Genomic DNA, 14,914 nt, shown 5'->3' on the forward strand with positions numbered 1-14,914 from the left:
GTAGCCGTGTACATAGGACAAACCATTTTTTTTTCCCTGTCTTGTCTTCTTGTCCCTGTCCCCCCCCCCCCCCACCCCCCTTTTCTAGATGTCTGGATTTATGCTGACTGTACACCCTAGTTCACTTACGTACAAGGATTAGCATATGGAAAGTGTGCTTTCATATTCCCTGCTAGGAATAGGCAACTCTGTTTTTCAGGGTAACCAAAATAATATTAATAAGTGAGTTCTCAGCACAGACACGGCGAGGAACATTCAACTGTGGCGATCCTGAAATCCAGATTGGTTTATGATACTCTGGAACAGTTAATTGTTTATCTCTACTGTGAGAAGAAAGAGGCAGCGTATGTTTTAACTGTTTTAGTCTATGTTCTTCTACAAAGATCTTTATTTCCCTTACTGTAAATTGAAACTATTGCTAAAATTTATTTTGCATTAAATTGAACTCTCACTTGCAGTGGCATTCCTAGCCTGGATGACACCCGGGGCGGATCGCCGATGCGCCCCCCCCCCCCTCCCCCGCGAAATGACCCCTCCCTCCCCCCCCCTGGTGAAATGACACCTCCCCCCCCCCCCTGGTGAAATGACACCCCCCCCCCCCCCCGGGTGCACGCCGCTGGGGGGGGGGGGGGTGGTTCCACGGCGCGCACCTGTTGGCTCTGAGTTCGCTAACTTCGCTCGTTCGCTGCAGCTCCCTCTGCCCCGGAACAGGAAGTAACCTGTTCCGGGGCAGAGGGAGCTACAGCGAAGTTAGCGAACTCGGAGCCGTCAGGCGCGCACCGCGGCACCCCCCAGCGGCGTGCACCCGGGGCGGACCGCCCCCCCCCCCCTCTTGGTACGTCACTGCTCGCTTGTCAAATACAGAAGAAACAATACTCAACCAGGTTTCTGTGGAGCTGGCAGTGTAGTCAAGGAGTTGGGGTGATGAGGTAGCAGTTCTTTGTTCTAATCCCACTGCCACCCTTTATCACCCTGAAAACGTTACCTAACCTCTCTGTAAACAGCAGGGGGACTGGGCACCCTGTTTTTCTGCTTGGGCAGGCCTATACCTATAATCAAATTTAGCCAGTTAAGACAAAATCATTTGATATTTACTAGGTGTGATCTAACAAAATCGGAGAGGGTCTTGCATTGAGTTTCAGATCCCCAGGTTCTGGCTGGACTCTGCTGCAGCCAGCATGTGTGAAATGAGTTTGATGTAACCCTTTTTCTGTCCTAGGTTGCACATATGACAAAGAGTGAAATGCACTTGCATGACAGTGCCTTTACTGGACCAGCGCTGCTCTTTCTGGACCAGTATTTCAACAGTTTTATCGATGAGTATCTCGTTCTCTGGCTGGCCCTGGTAAGTTGCACGTAAATTAGCTGGTGTAAAGGGCCCCTTTCATCTAGGTCATGAACATTTTATGTTTTCATGGTGAACAAGTCATTCTCGCCCCTTCCTAAATATTTAAACACTGCAGTCAGGCCCAGATTATCAGAAGCAAACACGGGATCTACAGGCCGTTAGTCCTGGACCAGCGCCTGCGTTTGTTTGCACCTGAGGATCGGAGTCAGTGAACACATTTCAAACGCTTTCCGGCTCTGACCACTAATTGCATACAAGCGAGAGGCTCCTGCATTCCTACCTTATGATCGGTGGGCAGTGTGCCAAACGAGGTCACTGCACCCGCTACAAAAACCCTATGCCAGCTCCGAGCTGGCATTAGGGCTTTCCAGCAAGGGAGGAATGGGGAGACCAACAGAAAAGGTTTGAGAGGTCCAGGATTTTCTCTTGGACCTGTCACAACTAGGCCTGCCCCCCTCTCCCCAAACACAAAGCCTGGAGGGCCTGCCCCCCCCCCCCGCACTAAACACACACACACACACAAAAAAATACCTGGTGATCCAGTGGGACTGATAGCCCCCAACACTAACAAGACCCTCGTGGTTCAGTGTCGAGTTATAGAATTAACCCGATCATGCCAGGACAGTCAGTAAAGGTTTTCAGCGGCGTTAGCCGACTAATGCTGCTGGAAATCAGGGGTTACCCCTGACGAATGGCACCGATCCAAGTAGGAGTTTCTGAACATCATCCCACTGTGACTTTAGACACTTGTACGGCAACAGATTCAGGTCCTGCTGGTCTCACGCCATCTGCTCACTGCCAATCCTGACACTACTTGATCTCCTTAGCCTCTGCCCCTCCCCTTCCAAATCCCCCATTCCCTCAGTTTCTCTCTTAACCAAGCTTGAGTTGTGTTTATTACCATATCTGCTGGTAGGAGACTCCAAGCATCCATTAGTCTCTCTCCAGCAAAGTATTTCCTCTGCCTCTCTTCCCCCCCCCCCCCCCCCCCCCCCCCCCGAAAAACAACCCTCTTGTCCTTGAGCTGCTCCTCCCTTGAAAAATGTTCATCTGTGTTATTGAAGCTGAAAGTGGAAGAATATCCACCGTCTCCTTAAACACAACTTTAACCGAGTAAAGTTTGGTGTGAGAAGAACTGTACAAGCTGTGATTTGAAAACTTAAAAAAAAAAAAGGAGTCGTCCTACCTACAGCCTGTGCCAGCCTCAGTGGCGTACCAAGGGGGTGGGGGCGGTCCGCCCCGGGGGGTGCCGTGGCGCGCCTGCTGTGAGAGTTCGCTAACTTCTCTCGTTCGCTGCAGCTCCCTCTGCCCCGGAACAGGTTACTTCCTGTTCCGGGGCAGAGGGAGCTGCAGCGAACGAGCAAAGTTAGTAAACTCGCAGCAGGCGCGCGCTGCGGCACCCCCCCCCCCCCCCCCAGCGGCATGCATTTGGGGGGGGGTCCGCCCCCCTAGGAACGCCAATGGCCAGCCTTCAACGTCCTTGAGGTCCTTTTACAAGCATAGTATCCACTTTATAAAATCCCCAAGCCTTAGCAAAAATCTAAGCATGAAAACAACTTTAGGAAAGAGTTGGGGGGGGGGGGGGGTGGATAATGTGAGTGAAAAGCTTTTTCTTTTTCTTTTTTTTTTAACATTTCACAGCAACGTCCTAGATCCCCCAGTACTAACCTTGCTGGAGTTAGGATTAGTCAAGTGCCTCGATCTGAAAGAGCAAAACTGGTTTTGCCAGATAGCGACTGTTGGGGTTAAGCTCTCTTTCCGTCTTTCTAGATCCTGTCGCTGGTTGATTTGGTTCGTTACTGTGTCAGTGTCTGCAACCAGATCGCCTCCCACCTTCACATCGAGGTGTTCAGAATTAAGAGCCCCGCGGTGCTGTCCAATAACCATCAGTAACCCACACCGGAGAGGAGACGTGGCATTTTCTAAAGCAAACGAATGTAAATTGGGAAAAGAACCCAGGGATGGGGAGAGAGACAAGTAAGCAGGGTGAGGAGAACAAAAACCTAACTTATAATCAGTGCTGTGCAGGTGTAGTCTGCACTTCTATTCTTTGTTACTGGTAACACTCCTGTAATTATCCTTCTGTGAGAGGAATTAAAACGAATCTGCAGCTAAATCTACCCCCTAACACCTACCGATTGTGCACCTCGGAGAGCATGCGTGGAACTGTGGCATACCTTTGTGATTAACAAGCCAGCGGTAACCAATCCCTAACAATGCATTTTAACATAAAAGTATTGAAAAGCCAAATATATTGTTTTGTTTTCTTTTAGTTTAAACACATCAGTGTCTTTGTTTTAGTGAGGAGCCTGGCTCGAAGTTGACAGCAGAGCTAGACGTTACGTAGGTTCGTGTGGCTGAGGCCAGGGCGTGGAAAGGCCACGTTTTCTACAAAGCTGGCCCTGTGGGTGCAAAGGGTAGCAGCCTCCCCTCCCAGCCCCTCTTTAAGCTACTTTTGGTACTTGGAAATGGAAGTGATTTACATGTAGAGGAGCAGAGGAGGGAGGTTAAGTAACACCTCAGTCAAAATCTTCTAACCTTAGGTTTCTTTTCGGTGGTGCTGACGGCATGCAGTGTACCGTGTGGTCAAGTTTACTTTTATTTTTTTTTTATTTTTTAAATGGAATTATCTTTAACTCAAAGCCAACTTACTGTCTCACTTTAGTTGAAAGACTAATTTTACTGTTCAATTTTTGTAAAGAAGTCAAATTTATTTCTGTTCTTTAATAAAGAAATTCTGAAAACCATCTGCTCAGGCTGTGGTAGTTATTGGATTATTAAATCTCAGGTTTCAGCTTTATTTTAAGATGCGGTGACTGGGCGTTGGTGCTGTCTTTACACAGCCCAGCCCTTATCTTTCAGTGGTACAATAAAGTTACATAGCACAAGGCTGTTCTGGGAGGCACAGTGTTAAAATGTCATTGCAGTGGAATGTGCTGTACCTGCTGCCAGAGCCTCAAGTTCATGTTACACCTGGGGCAATGCTAAGCACCTGGCCAACATCGAATTCTGCCGGGGCCTTGCTTGCTCTGATCTACTCGCCTTCCTCTTGCTACCACAGTGGCAGCAGGGGAGGGAGAAGGGATACCTTTTTATTTGAACATCACAGGCCTTCGTATAGCCCTGCAGTTCAAATAAACAGTGGAGCCTAGGATGGCAGAGGAGGTGATCGGCCTTGGTGGCTCTCATCTACTCGCCTTCCTCTTGCTACCACAGTGGCAGCAGGGGAGGGAGAAGGGATACCTTTTTATTTGAACATCACAGGCCTTCGTATAGCCCTGCAGTTCAAATAAACAGTGGAGCCTAGGATGGCAGAGGAGGTGATCGGCCTTGGTGGCTCTCATCTACTCGCCTTCCTCTTGCCACCACAGTGGCAGCAGGGGAGGGAGAAGGGATACCTTTTTATTTGAACATCACAGGCCTTCGTATAGCCCTGCAGTTCAAATAAACAGTGGAGCCTAGGATGGCAGAGGAGGTGATCGGCCTTGGTGGCTCTCATCTACTCGCCTTCCTCTTGCTACCACAGTGGCAGCAGGGGAGGGAGAAGGGATACCTTTTTATTTGAACATCACAGGCCTTCGTATAGCCCTGCAGTTCAAATAAACAGTGGAGCCTAGGATGGCAGAGGAGGTGATCGGCCTTGGTGGCTCTCATCTACTCGCCTTCCTCTTGCTACCACAGTGGCAGCAGGGGAGGGAGAAGGGATACCTTTTTATTTGAACATCACAGGCCTTCGTATAGCCCTGCAGTTCAAATAAACAGTGGAGCCTAGGATGGCAGAGGAGGTGATCGTGGCCCAGTGCACAGCTGTTCACCTCTTTTCGCTCCTATTGAAGCAAGGAGGGAAAGATGAACAGACTGAAGAGAGAGGGGCATTTGGACAAAGCTGGGTGTACTATCCTACAGTTGTGAGAAGTCACTGGAGCCAAGGTGTTGTGTGTGTGCACTCATGGAACATGGAGGTAGATGTCATAGCAAGCTGGGGTCATGTGGCATGAGGGGTGGGGGGTTACTGGAGATGGGCCATAGATAGGGCAAAACCAATTAACCTTTAATAATAGTTTATAAACACTCATCTATTTATTGTGACTTTTACTTATTTTACTGTTTCTCTCTTTAAAATTTTTTTAATTAAAAAAAATGAGGAAAAAAAGCCTCAGCAGTCACAGGTTAACACTGTGAAAACCGGTCACTGTTCGTATAACCCCGTAAACCACTCAACTTGGACCACAGCACCTTCTGACTGAGACCAATCATCGGCCAAAAACCTCCCAAAAATGTTTTAGCATTCTTTCACAATCTTGCATCAAACACACAATTAAGTGCCTTTTTTTTTGCTGTGTGGGCAGATATGTGAACACTTAGATTATGAAAGAACTATGAAAGATTTTTGGCCAATGATTGGTCTGAGTCAGAAGATTCTGTGGTCCTCAAGTTGAGTGGGTTACTGGGTTATATGAACAGTACCCGGTTTCCACAGCGTTAACCTGTGACTGCTGAGGCCTTTTTTTGCCTCCTTTTTTTAATTAAAAAAATTAAGAGAGAGAAAAGAAAGAGAAACAGTAAAATAAGTAAAAAAAAAAAAATAAATAAAAAAAAGATTCATAATAGATGTGTTTATAAACTAATTATTAAAGGTTAGAGGGGGTTTGAGCTGAGCTTATCGTGGAACGGTTCAGTGTTTTTTTGTGACCATGGACAGGGGGGCAAACTCTGAAGCAAGATAAATACTGTGGTGAGGAAAGAAAAAGAGGTGAGAGTAGAATTGAGAGGTTGGGGAAAAGAGAGAGGATAGAGGGAAGGGAGAACCTTAGGGACAAAATGGAGTGGGGAAATTCTGCTTAAGTTCACAAATTAAACTGCAGAATTTTAAAACATGGGGCACAGAATTCCCATAGCAATCGCATTTGCTATTTGGAAGACAGTCACTACCAAGTTAGCCGTGGGAATTCATTCAACTATAGCCACAAAAACTAAAGTTTTAGCTTAATCCTAAACCTTCAGTAGAGAATGGGCCAGAATGTTGGTGATGGACCTAAAGTCAAATAAAATACTTTTTTTTTTTTTTAAACCGTTTGGAGTTCTTGATGCTTTTCCTGGGTATGAATTCCAGAGCAGTCTATTCTGACTGCCCTTCCCCCCCTCTCTCCCTCCCCCAAGTCTCACTGATTTGGTCCCATTTGCTGTTCTTCCACCTGGCATCTAACATTAGAAGACTGGTTTCTTCCACAGGCTATTACAGCCTGAATACAGTGGCACATCTGAATAGCTATAGGCAAGCAGTAGAAGGTATAAAGCATTTCAATATTTAGCATTTGCTTAATATACACAACTGATGGGCATAAAAGTCTGTATTTAAAGCATCCTTTTAATCTGGCAGAATATTTTAAACTGGTCTGATATCACAGCATGTCCTTTGCCAGATTCTCAATTAGAATACGTAAAATCAAATAGCTTGCGATATTTAATGAACAGCGGACCCTACACGGGTCGTGTTTTGGCTGACAAGCCTTCATCAGGTGCCCTCTTGTTTCCTCTTGGATGGATTGCCGCTGACTTAAAAACAATTCTATAAAATGATATGTGTATACCTAACTGCTAGAGTTTAAGCAGGACCCCTGATTAGGGTTACCATTTTGTGTCCTCTGAAAAAGAGGACATATGTCACGCCCCCTACCCCGCCCCCGCCCCGCCTCATGTCCCGCCCCCGCCACGCCCCCTTCAGGTCCGGGTTTCGCCCCTATTCCCCCCCCCCCCCCGTCACATAGTCCCCTCCCCCCCATCACATTCCCCCCCCCCCCCTCACTTACTGGTGGTCTAGTAGAGTCTTCTCTTCGGGGCAGGAAAGAGCCCCCTCTTTCCTGCCCGGAGCGCTGCCTGCCCTTGCCTGCTGCATCCTCGGTATGGCTGGGGATTCAAAATGGCCACCGAGAGTTGAAGCGGCCTCGCGAGAGTTCAACTCTCGGCGGCCATTTTGAATCCCCAGCCAGACCGAGAAAGATGATAGACAGGGGAGGCAGCGCTCCGGGCAGGAAAGAGGGGGCTCTTTCCTGCCCCGAAGACGTCACTAGACCACCAGGGAACATGGTAAGGAAGGGGAGGGGACGGGAGACCAGGTCACCAGACCCACGGCGCCGATCACACGCCCACCGCACGCACGCGCCTGCTCGCACCCGCGCCCATGTTTGTCCAGAAATCCAGACAAACGTGGGCGAGGGCAAAATCCGCCGGACGCCCCGGACATGCCCTCAAAAAGAGGACATGTCCGGGGAAATCCGGACGTATGGTAACCCTACTAGGGTTACCATTTTGTGTCCTCTGAAAAAGAGGACACGTCACGCCCCCTACCCCGCCCCCGCCACGCCCCCTTCGGGTCCTCGTTCCGCCCCTCTATTCCCCGCCCCCCGTCACATGGTTCCCCCCCCCTCACATATTCCCCCCCTCACTTACTATCTAGCCCTGGTGGTCTAGTAGGGTCTTCTCTTCGGGGCAGGAAAGAGCCCCCTCTTTCCTGCCCGGAGCGCTGCCTGTCCTTGCCTGCTGCATCCTCCTCGGTCTGGCTGGAGATTCAAAATGGCCACCGAGAGTTGAAGTGGCCTCGCGAGAGTTCAACTCTCGGCGGCCATTTTGAATCCCCAGCCAGACCGAGGAGGATGATAGACAGGGGAGGCAGCGCTCCAGGCAGGAAAGAGGGGGCTCTTTCCTGCCTCGAAGACGTCACTAGACCACCAGGGAACATGGTAAGGAAGGGGAGGGGACGGGAGTAGGGTTACCACGGCGCCGATCGCCCGCCCACACGCACGCGCCTGCCCGCACCCGCGCCCACGTTTGTCCAGAAATCCGGACAAACGTGGGTGCAGGCAAAATCCGCCGGACGCCCCGGACATGCCCTCAAAAAGAGGACCTGTCCGGGGAAATCCGGACGAATGGTAACCCTAGCTGAAACACAGCCTGTGTCGGGTCTGCCTTTCATTAAACATCACGTGCTGCTCAGAAAGAATAAATCACTTATCTGATGAAAATGTAAAAATGAAAGAAATTTCAGCAAAGCATATACAAGACAATGCATTGATTCATAGCAGATTGGAGTATTTTGAAAATTACAACAGGAGGCTTAATTTGCGTTTGTTGAACTTTCCAAGAACTTTAGTTTATTCCCCTTTGGAAATTTTCAAACGATATTTGATGGAAAATTTGAAATTTACAGAAGATAAAATACCTCCACTCAATAAAGTATATTATTTGCCAGCAAGAAAATTGCAAGATGGCCCCCAAGAACTACCACAAATAGAACCTGATTTAAATGTTTCGGAATTATTAGAATCTTCTTTGACTGAAATAACTGAAAGACAAACTCTTTGGGTATCTTTTATTTTTCAACAGGACCTGGAACTGGTTAGAAAAACCGCATTAAAGCACTTACAAACCCCATTTTATGGGAAAAAAGTACTAGTCTTTCCAGATGTCACTAAACAGACTCAGGCTAGAAGGAAAGAGTTTTTGGCAATAAGATCCGCAACATTAGCTTTGGGAGCCTCTTTTAATCTCAATTACCCATGTAAATGCAATGTGAAATATCTAGGGGTTAAATATGTATTTTTTGTTTCTGAGCACCTGAAACAGTTTATTACACAGAAAAAGGTTTTATAATTTATGTTGGAGTTTAGTAGGTCTGATTAGCCTTGGAAAAAGAGACTAATGAAAAAGTAAAAATGCGCGGTATATACTGTTAAGCCTTTACCTCTTATTTTTGGAAGATATTTGAAACTAATCTCCTGAGTAGTATTAAGTTCCAGCCCCTTTAATTTGGGGTCTAATACAAGTTGATAATCTATATTTTCCTTACTTAATTTTTTCTCTAAAGAAAATTGCCTGTAACCTGTTAAACTGCTTTACTTGTTCAAGATACATTCTTGTAAATTAATGAAAACGATAAATAAAGAATTAAAAAAACATCACGTGCTATTTGATTTTACATATTTTAATTGAGAATCTGACAATAAAGTACTTGGAGAAATCACCCCGACTGGACATCTGTCTAGTCATTTCCACTCTTGTGTTCTCCATTGAATCAGTGTGGGGTTGTTGTGGTTTTCTTTTGTGCTTTTTGGACTTGATCACAACATAACACTTAATTATTTTTATTCTGCAGTTGGATTTAGCTCACATTTTTCAGTAGTAGCTCAAGGCAAGTTACATTTAGGTACTGGTATTTTCCTATCTCCAGAGCATTGACAATCGATCCAGTCACTATTCAAAGTGATTTAACAAGGCAGGAGAGCTTCTGACCCGGTTAAATTACTCGTACCTGCCTAACCACTTACTTAAGCATGGCCGTACCATTGAATATCAACATTTCTGCTCCTGCACAGTCCGGCGGGAGCTAGTACTTAACCAGTTAAGAGGTGATATTCAGATCGCTAACTTCTTAAGTAGCCAGCAGAAACGCTGTCCTAACTTTAGCCACCAAACCTGTGCCTGGTTAATTTCCAGGTAGCAGCGTCTGGGGTTTCTGGTGCCCCTCCCTGGATGACAATAAGAGCCCTCAACCAAGACTGCTGCCAGGGATCACAATGGGCAGGAACAAGTAGGCATTGCTATTGGCCGTAGGCCCCTGTTGACCACCAGAGATGGAAAAGGGAGGGTGGAGGTGGCATCTGTTTCACCTTAGGCCAGGGGTTCTTAACTTAATTCTGACTAGCCAGTCAAGTTTTCAGGATACCAACAATAAATATGCAGGAGAGAGGTTTGCAGACAGTGGAGGTAGTGCATGCAAATTTCTCATGCATATTCATTGTGGATATCTTGAAAACCAGACAGACTTGGTGTGTCCAGAATCCCAGCCAGTATTAGCTTGGGGCCTGGTGTGGGCCCAGATGTAGCTCTGCCTTGAATAGCTGGTGCCCAGTGTTTAGAAAAAGAGAGCGATGACCCTGTGGCTAAATAGTGAGTGTAATTAAACTCTGGAATTTGTTGCCAGAGAATGTGGTAAAGGCGGTTAGCTTAGCGGAGTTTAAAAAAAGGTTTGGCCGGCTTCCTAAAGGAAAAGTCCACAGACCGTTATTAAATGGACTTGGGAAAAAGCCACTATTTCTGGGATAAGTAGTATAAAATGTTTTGTACTTTTTTGGGGATCTTGCCAGGTATTTGTGACCTGGATTGGCCACTGTTGGAAACAGGATGCTGGGCTTGATCCACCTTTGGTCTTTCCCAGTATGGCAATACTTATGTAAGTTTGGATTTGAGGCAATGGAAGGTTAAGTGACTAGCCCAAGGAGCAGCAGTGGGATTTGAACCTGGCCTTGCTCGTTGGCAGCCTAATGCTTTCTAACTGCGCTGATGCTCTTCCATTCCCACATGACATTCAATAGCTGCTTCACATGTTTTATACTTCAACTACTGCCATGGGCTTTTCAGTTTTTGGCCACACAATCCCATTCACCCTGTTTTGCTTTCTCAGCCAAGTTCTTGCCTGTACACTATTAACGTTACTAACAATGTATTATTAAATGCAAAGTTTTGGCCATCCCTGATCAGTTTGCTATTTTTTTTTAAACAAATAAGGATCAGCCGTTTCCGCAAGGGCTCAGCCCACTCTGCTCTTGCAGCAGGGGCGTATCTGGACTCCGGCGGTAGGGGGGGCCAGAGCCAGAGGGAGGGGGCACATTTTAGCGCCCCCCCCCCGCCGCCGCCGCCGCCGAGCCCCCACCGCCACCAATGACTCTCCACCCCCCTCCCGCCGCCAACCCTCCCCCGCTGCCGTTACTTACTTTTGCTGGCGGGGGACCCCAACCCCCGCCAGCCGAGGTCTGCTGCCACCTGCCGCTGCCGTAAAACAGCCGCCCCGCGGTGTTTAAAATTCATCTTCGGCCTCCGTGGCCGTGCTGCTCTGATAGGCGCTGTTAAAATCCACTTCGGAGTCTGACGTCGTTGTACGTTGTACGTGCTGCGACGTCAGACTCCGAAGTGGATTTTAACAGCGCCTATCAGAGCAGCACGGCCACGGAGGCCGAAGATGAATTTTAAACACCGCGGGGCGGCTGTTTTACGGCAGCGGCAGGTGGCAGCAGACCTCGGCTGGCGGGGGTTGGGGTCCCCCGCCAGCAAAAGTAAGTAACGGCAGCGGGGGAGGGTTGGCGGCGGTAGGGGGGTCCAGGGCAAAATCTGCGGGGGCCCAGGCCCCTGAGGCCCCACGCAGATACGCCCCTGTCTTGCAGTATCTTTCATTTTAAGGTAGAGGATCACTTAGTTCATAAGCTGCACCAAAGAACCTGCTGGTGTTGGTCGCTGGGTTTCCTCTTCCTGTTAAGTGGCACCTGTGTAAACCACAAGCCTTCTGATGTAAAGGAAAAACACCTGCCTCTGATTTTAGTGAGTGGTGTGTTTGTATACACAAATGGAAAAATACTGGTGTTTCTTTATTATTCAATGCAGGTGGTTAAAGAATTACAACTGGCACTAGATGCCTTGAAATATTCAGCCTGAGCACAAAACAGGAACGGAAGGCCAAGGGACGATCACCAGAAACCAGCACTATTTTCACAGAGCTCAGCTCAGTTTATGATGGCTATTCTTTAAAATGTCCTTCCCTGCCTTACTTGAGGATGTAGGCCTAAGCGTGAAGGACTCAAATCCTGCCACTGGTTGGAAATACTTCTTATAAGGTGGTTGTTGTATTGCCATGCCTTACTCATTTTCAGGAAGCCCGAGGACTGCTCACTGAAGGCAATGATGTAACGCATCAAGCAACAGGCTTAGGCCGCACATAGGACAGCTATTACCTTTCCGCTTCTCCAGGCTTCCAGCTAAGTCAGAAGCAGGGTTGGGACAATCAGGCTTCATTCACAGCTGTGCCTGTTACCTTTCCCCCTTCTGAACTCAGCTCAGCCACTACACTGACAGTTCAAGACCTGGGTGAGAGGGGGGGGGCCATATAAACAGCTATTAGTGAGCCCTAAATCCAGCCCCTAGCCATTGGCATTGTATGAGGACCAAAGCTTAGGGTTACCATATGGCTCCAGAAAAAAAAGAGGAGATTGAGCCCGTCTGGATTTGGTGGACTTCCCAGGGGTTGAACAGTGCCGTAGTAGCCTCTCCAGAAGAACTGATCTTAAACTGCAATGAGGTGGGCCCTGCTCTAGGCAGGAGCAGCCATTTCAGGCCATTTTCTATGGAAATAGTTTACACCTCTCCCCCCCCCCCCCCCCCCCCCCCCCCCCCCCTAAATTATCTGATTTCTTCTGTCTTCACAGATGTTGATAACATTTTCAGATTTCCATTGCAGGGGCAAACAAACCATCTTGAAAATGACATGGGAAACTAAACAAAATAAAACAAAAATGTGGGCCTTGCCTACCCCTATATCCAACTCTGCATCAGCCATGCTGAAAGCTTGTGAGTGGGGCAGAGACTGGTTTGACCCCTCAACCCAATCGCTAGTCCACTGCCCTGGAATTGATGAAGGAATAGAACCTGAAGCTCCGAGTACCACCACCTGGTCTTTTTTATTTTTATTTTTTTAATAATTTGCATACAAAATTGCTGTGTTTGCAAAGTATTTTAATCACAATCCCATTTAATCCTTTTATTTACATTTAGAAACTTTATTTACAGAAATTGTAAACATTAACCATCGCCTCTTAGCTCAGTGGTTCCCAAACATGTCCTGGGGAATCCCAGACAGTCAGATTTTCAGGATATCCACACCGAATATCGTAAGAGAAGTTTGTATGCAAATTTCTCTCTCATGAATCTTCATTGCAAAGATCCAGAAAAACCTAACTGACAGGTTTGGGTGCTTTACTCCATCTGAAACATTGGTTCTGTGGCAGCTTCCTCTACCAGGAAATAGCTTCTATGCCTTTCTAATCTAGGCCATAAATGCAAGTTCACTTTGTTGGCGTGCCCAGCTCTGTGCGATGGGCAGACAACCTTAGACTATAGGCTCGGAAGATACAGTACACGTAAAGAAGAGCCCACAAGCACCTGGTTCAGTGGTTTTGAGTAGCTACACACAGCTCCTGCAGGGAAGGAGAGTCAAAGCCGGCTCTCCTGGTCCCTATGAAAGCGACTCTGTGTTCCTGCAACTCTGGCACTGACCGTGGCTGGCTGTGCTTATTTTTCAGTAGCTGCTCCAGTTACTTTCGTTTCCTTTTCCTGTTCGGTGGCATCATGTAAACCACAAGTCCTCTGAGGACTAAACTGCACCGAGCAACAGTTACAACCTTCCCTATCTTACAGGGCAGACTGGAAGGGTCATTCTGGCCTTTATCCACCATCAGCTCTATTACTGTTAAGCACTAAAGGAGGCGAATACACTCAAAAAAAAAATGGAGGGAACAATTCACAGAACAAGACTAGTTGTTTTTTTTTTTTTTTTTTTTAATTCAGCTTGCTGCAGCCATCCCTCCCTGAGGAAGGGGGTGCCTAGAAGGTCTGCCACAGGACTCAGTCCTGTTAGTGGGAGGTAGGTTTCAGCTATAACATAAAAGCAGCCAAGTGGGCTCTCTCCAAAAGCCTTCCAGTTCAAGAGGAGTCCCATCCCTACCCTGGTCCCCTTGAAGGCACAGGTTATGTTATGCATGCAGATGCTGCAGGGCTAGAAAGAAATGCCATCTACTTAAGATTAATTGCTGAGAGCTCCAAGACAGCTCCCCCACCTCCCACAAATTTTATTTATTTATTTATTTAGATTTTGCTCACACCTTTTTCAGTAGTAGCTCAAGGTGAGTTACATTCAGGTACTCTGGATATTTCTCTGTCCCAGGAGAGCTCACAATCTAAGGGTTAAGTGACTTGCCCAAGATCACAAAGAGCAGCAGTGGGATTTGAACTGGCCACCTCTGGATTGCAAGACCAGTGCTCTAACCACTAGGCCACTCCTCCACTCCAAATGGCATCACATCACACAAAAGACCAGAGTCAAAAGGAAGACACAGAAATACCTCACCATGGTGGGAGCTACACAACAGGAAAGCCTCTACTGCTCCAAGTAACAAAATAGCCCATGAAGAACACCCCCTTCCCTACTATACATCAGTGGCATAGCTAGGTGGGGCCACGTGGGCCTGGGTCCCCCCAAATTTCATCCGGGCCCCTGGTTTTGCTGGTGGGGGGTCCCCAATCCCCACCAGCCGAAGCCTTCTTCAGCGCAAGTCTCCAGCGCACTGCATTCACTGCCCGTGCTCTTTCTTCCTCCGGACGTCCTGCACGTTCCTTTAAGTGAAACTGAGCATGCTCAGTAAAGGAGCCCGCACAGGACATCCGGAGGAAGAAAGAGCAGGACAGCGAACATGGCGGCGCTAGAGACGGGTGCTGAAGAAGGGTTGGGGACACCCCGCCCGCAAAGGTATTTGCTGCTGTGGGGTGCGGCAAGGCGGCAGACTAAAAAGTGCCCCCCCCCCCCCACCTCAAGGTCTGGCTATGCCCCTGCTATTCATAAGTGGCATTGGATTGTCTGTGGGTATTGCACCCAGAAATGTCTAAATCCTCTGCCCTTCTGGGAACTGGGACAAAACTCTGTGCTTAAGAGGAACAGTAAACAGCTGGGCAGGCCCAAAATCTAAT

The 14,914-nt window shown here is 47.8% G+C and overlaps 1 protein-coding gene across 4 annotated transcripts in view; it reads left to right on the forward strand.

The window, feature by feature from the left end:
- Nucleotides 1–4,095, forward strand: part of CEPT1 (choline/ethanolamine phosphotransferase 1) — a 41,055-nt gene extending 36,960 nt beyond the window's left edge. For all 4 annotated transcript variants that reach the window (XM_030221100.1, XM_030221097.1, XM_030221099.1 and 1 more), the window contains exons 8-9: nt 1,220–1,345; nt 3,119–4,095. In XM_030221100.1, coding sequence (XP_030076960.1) covers nt 1,220–1,345; nt 3,119–3,241 — 249 coding nt within the window. In that variant the 3' untranslated portion in view covers nt 3,242–4,095. The remainder of the gene's footprint in view (nt 1–1,219; nt 1,346–3,118) is intronic.
- Nucleotides 4,096–14,914: the final 10,819 nt, after the last annotated feature.

The sequence above is a fragment of the Microcaecilia unicolor genome, chromosome 12 (genome assembly GCF_901765095.1).
Source record: "Microcaecilia unicolor chromosome 12, aMicUni1.1, whole genome shotgun sequence".
Taxonomy (NCBI): domain Eukaryota; kingdom Metazoa; phylum Chordata; class Amphibia; order Gymnophiona; family Siphonopidae; genus Microcaecilia; species Microcaecilia unicolor.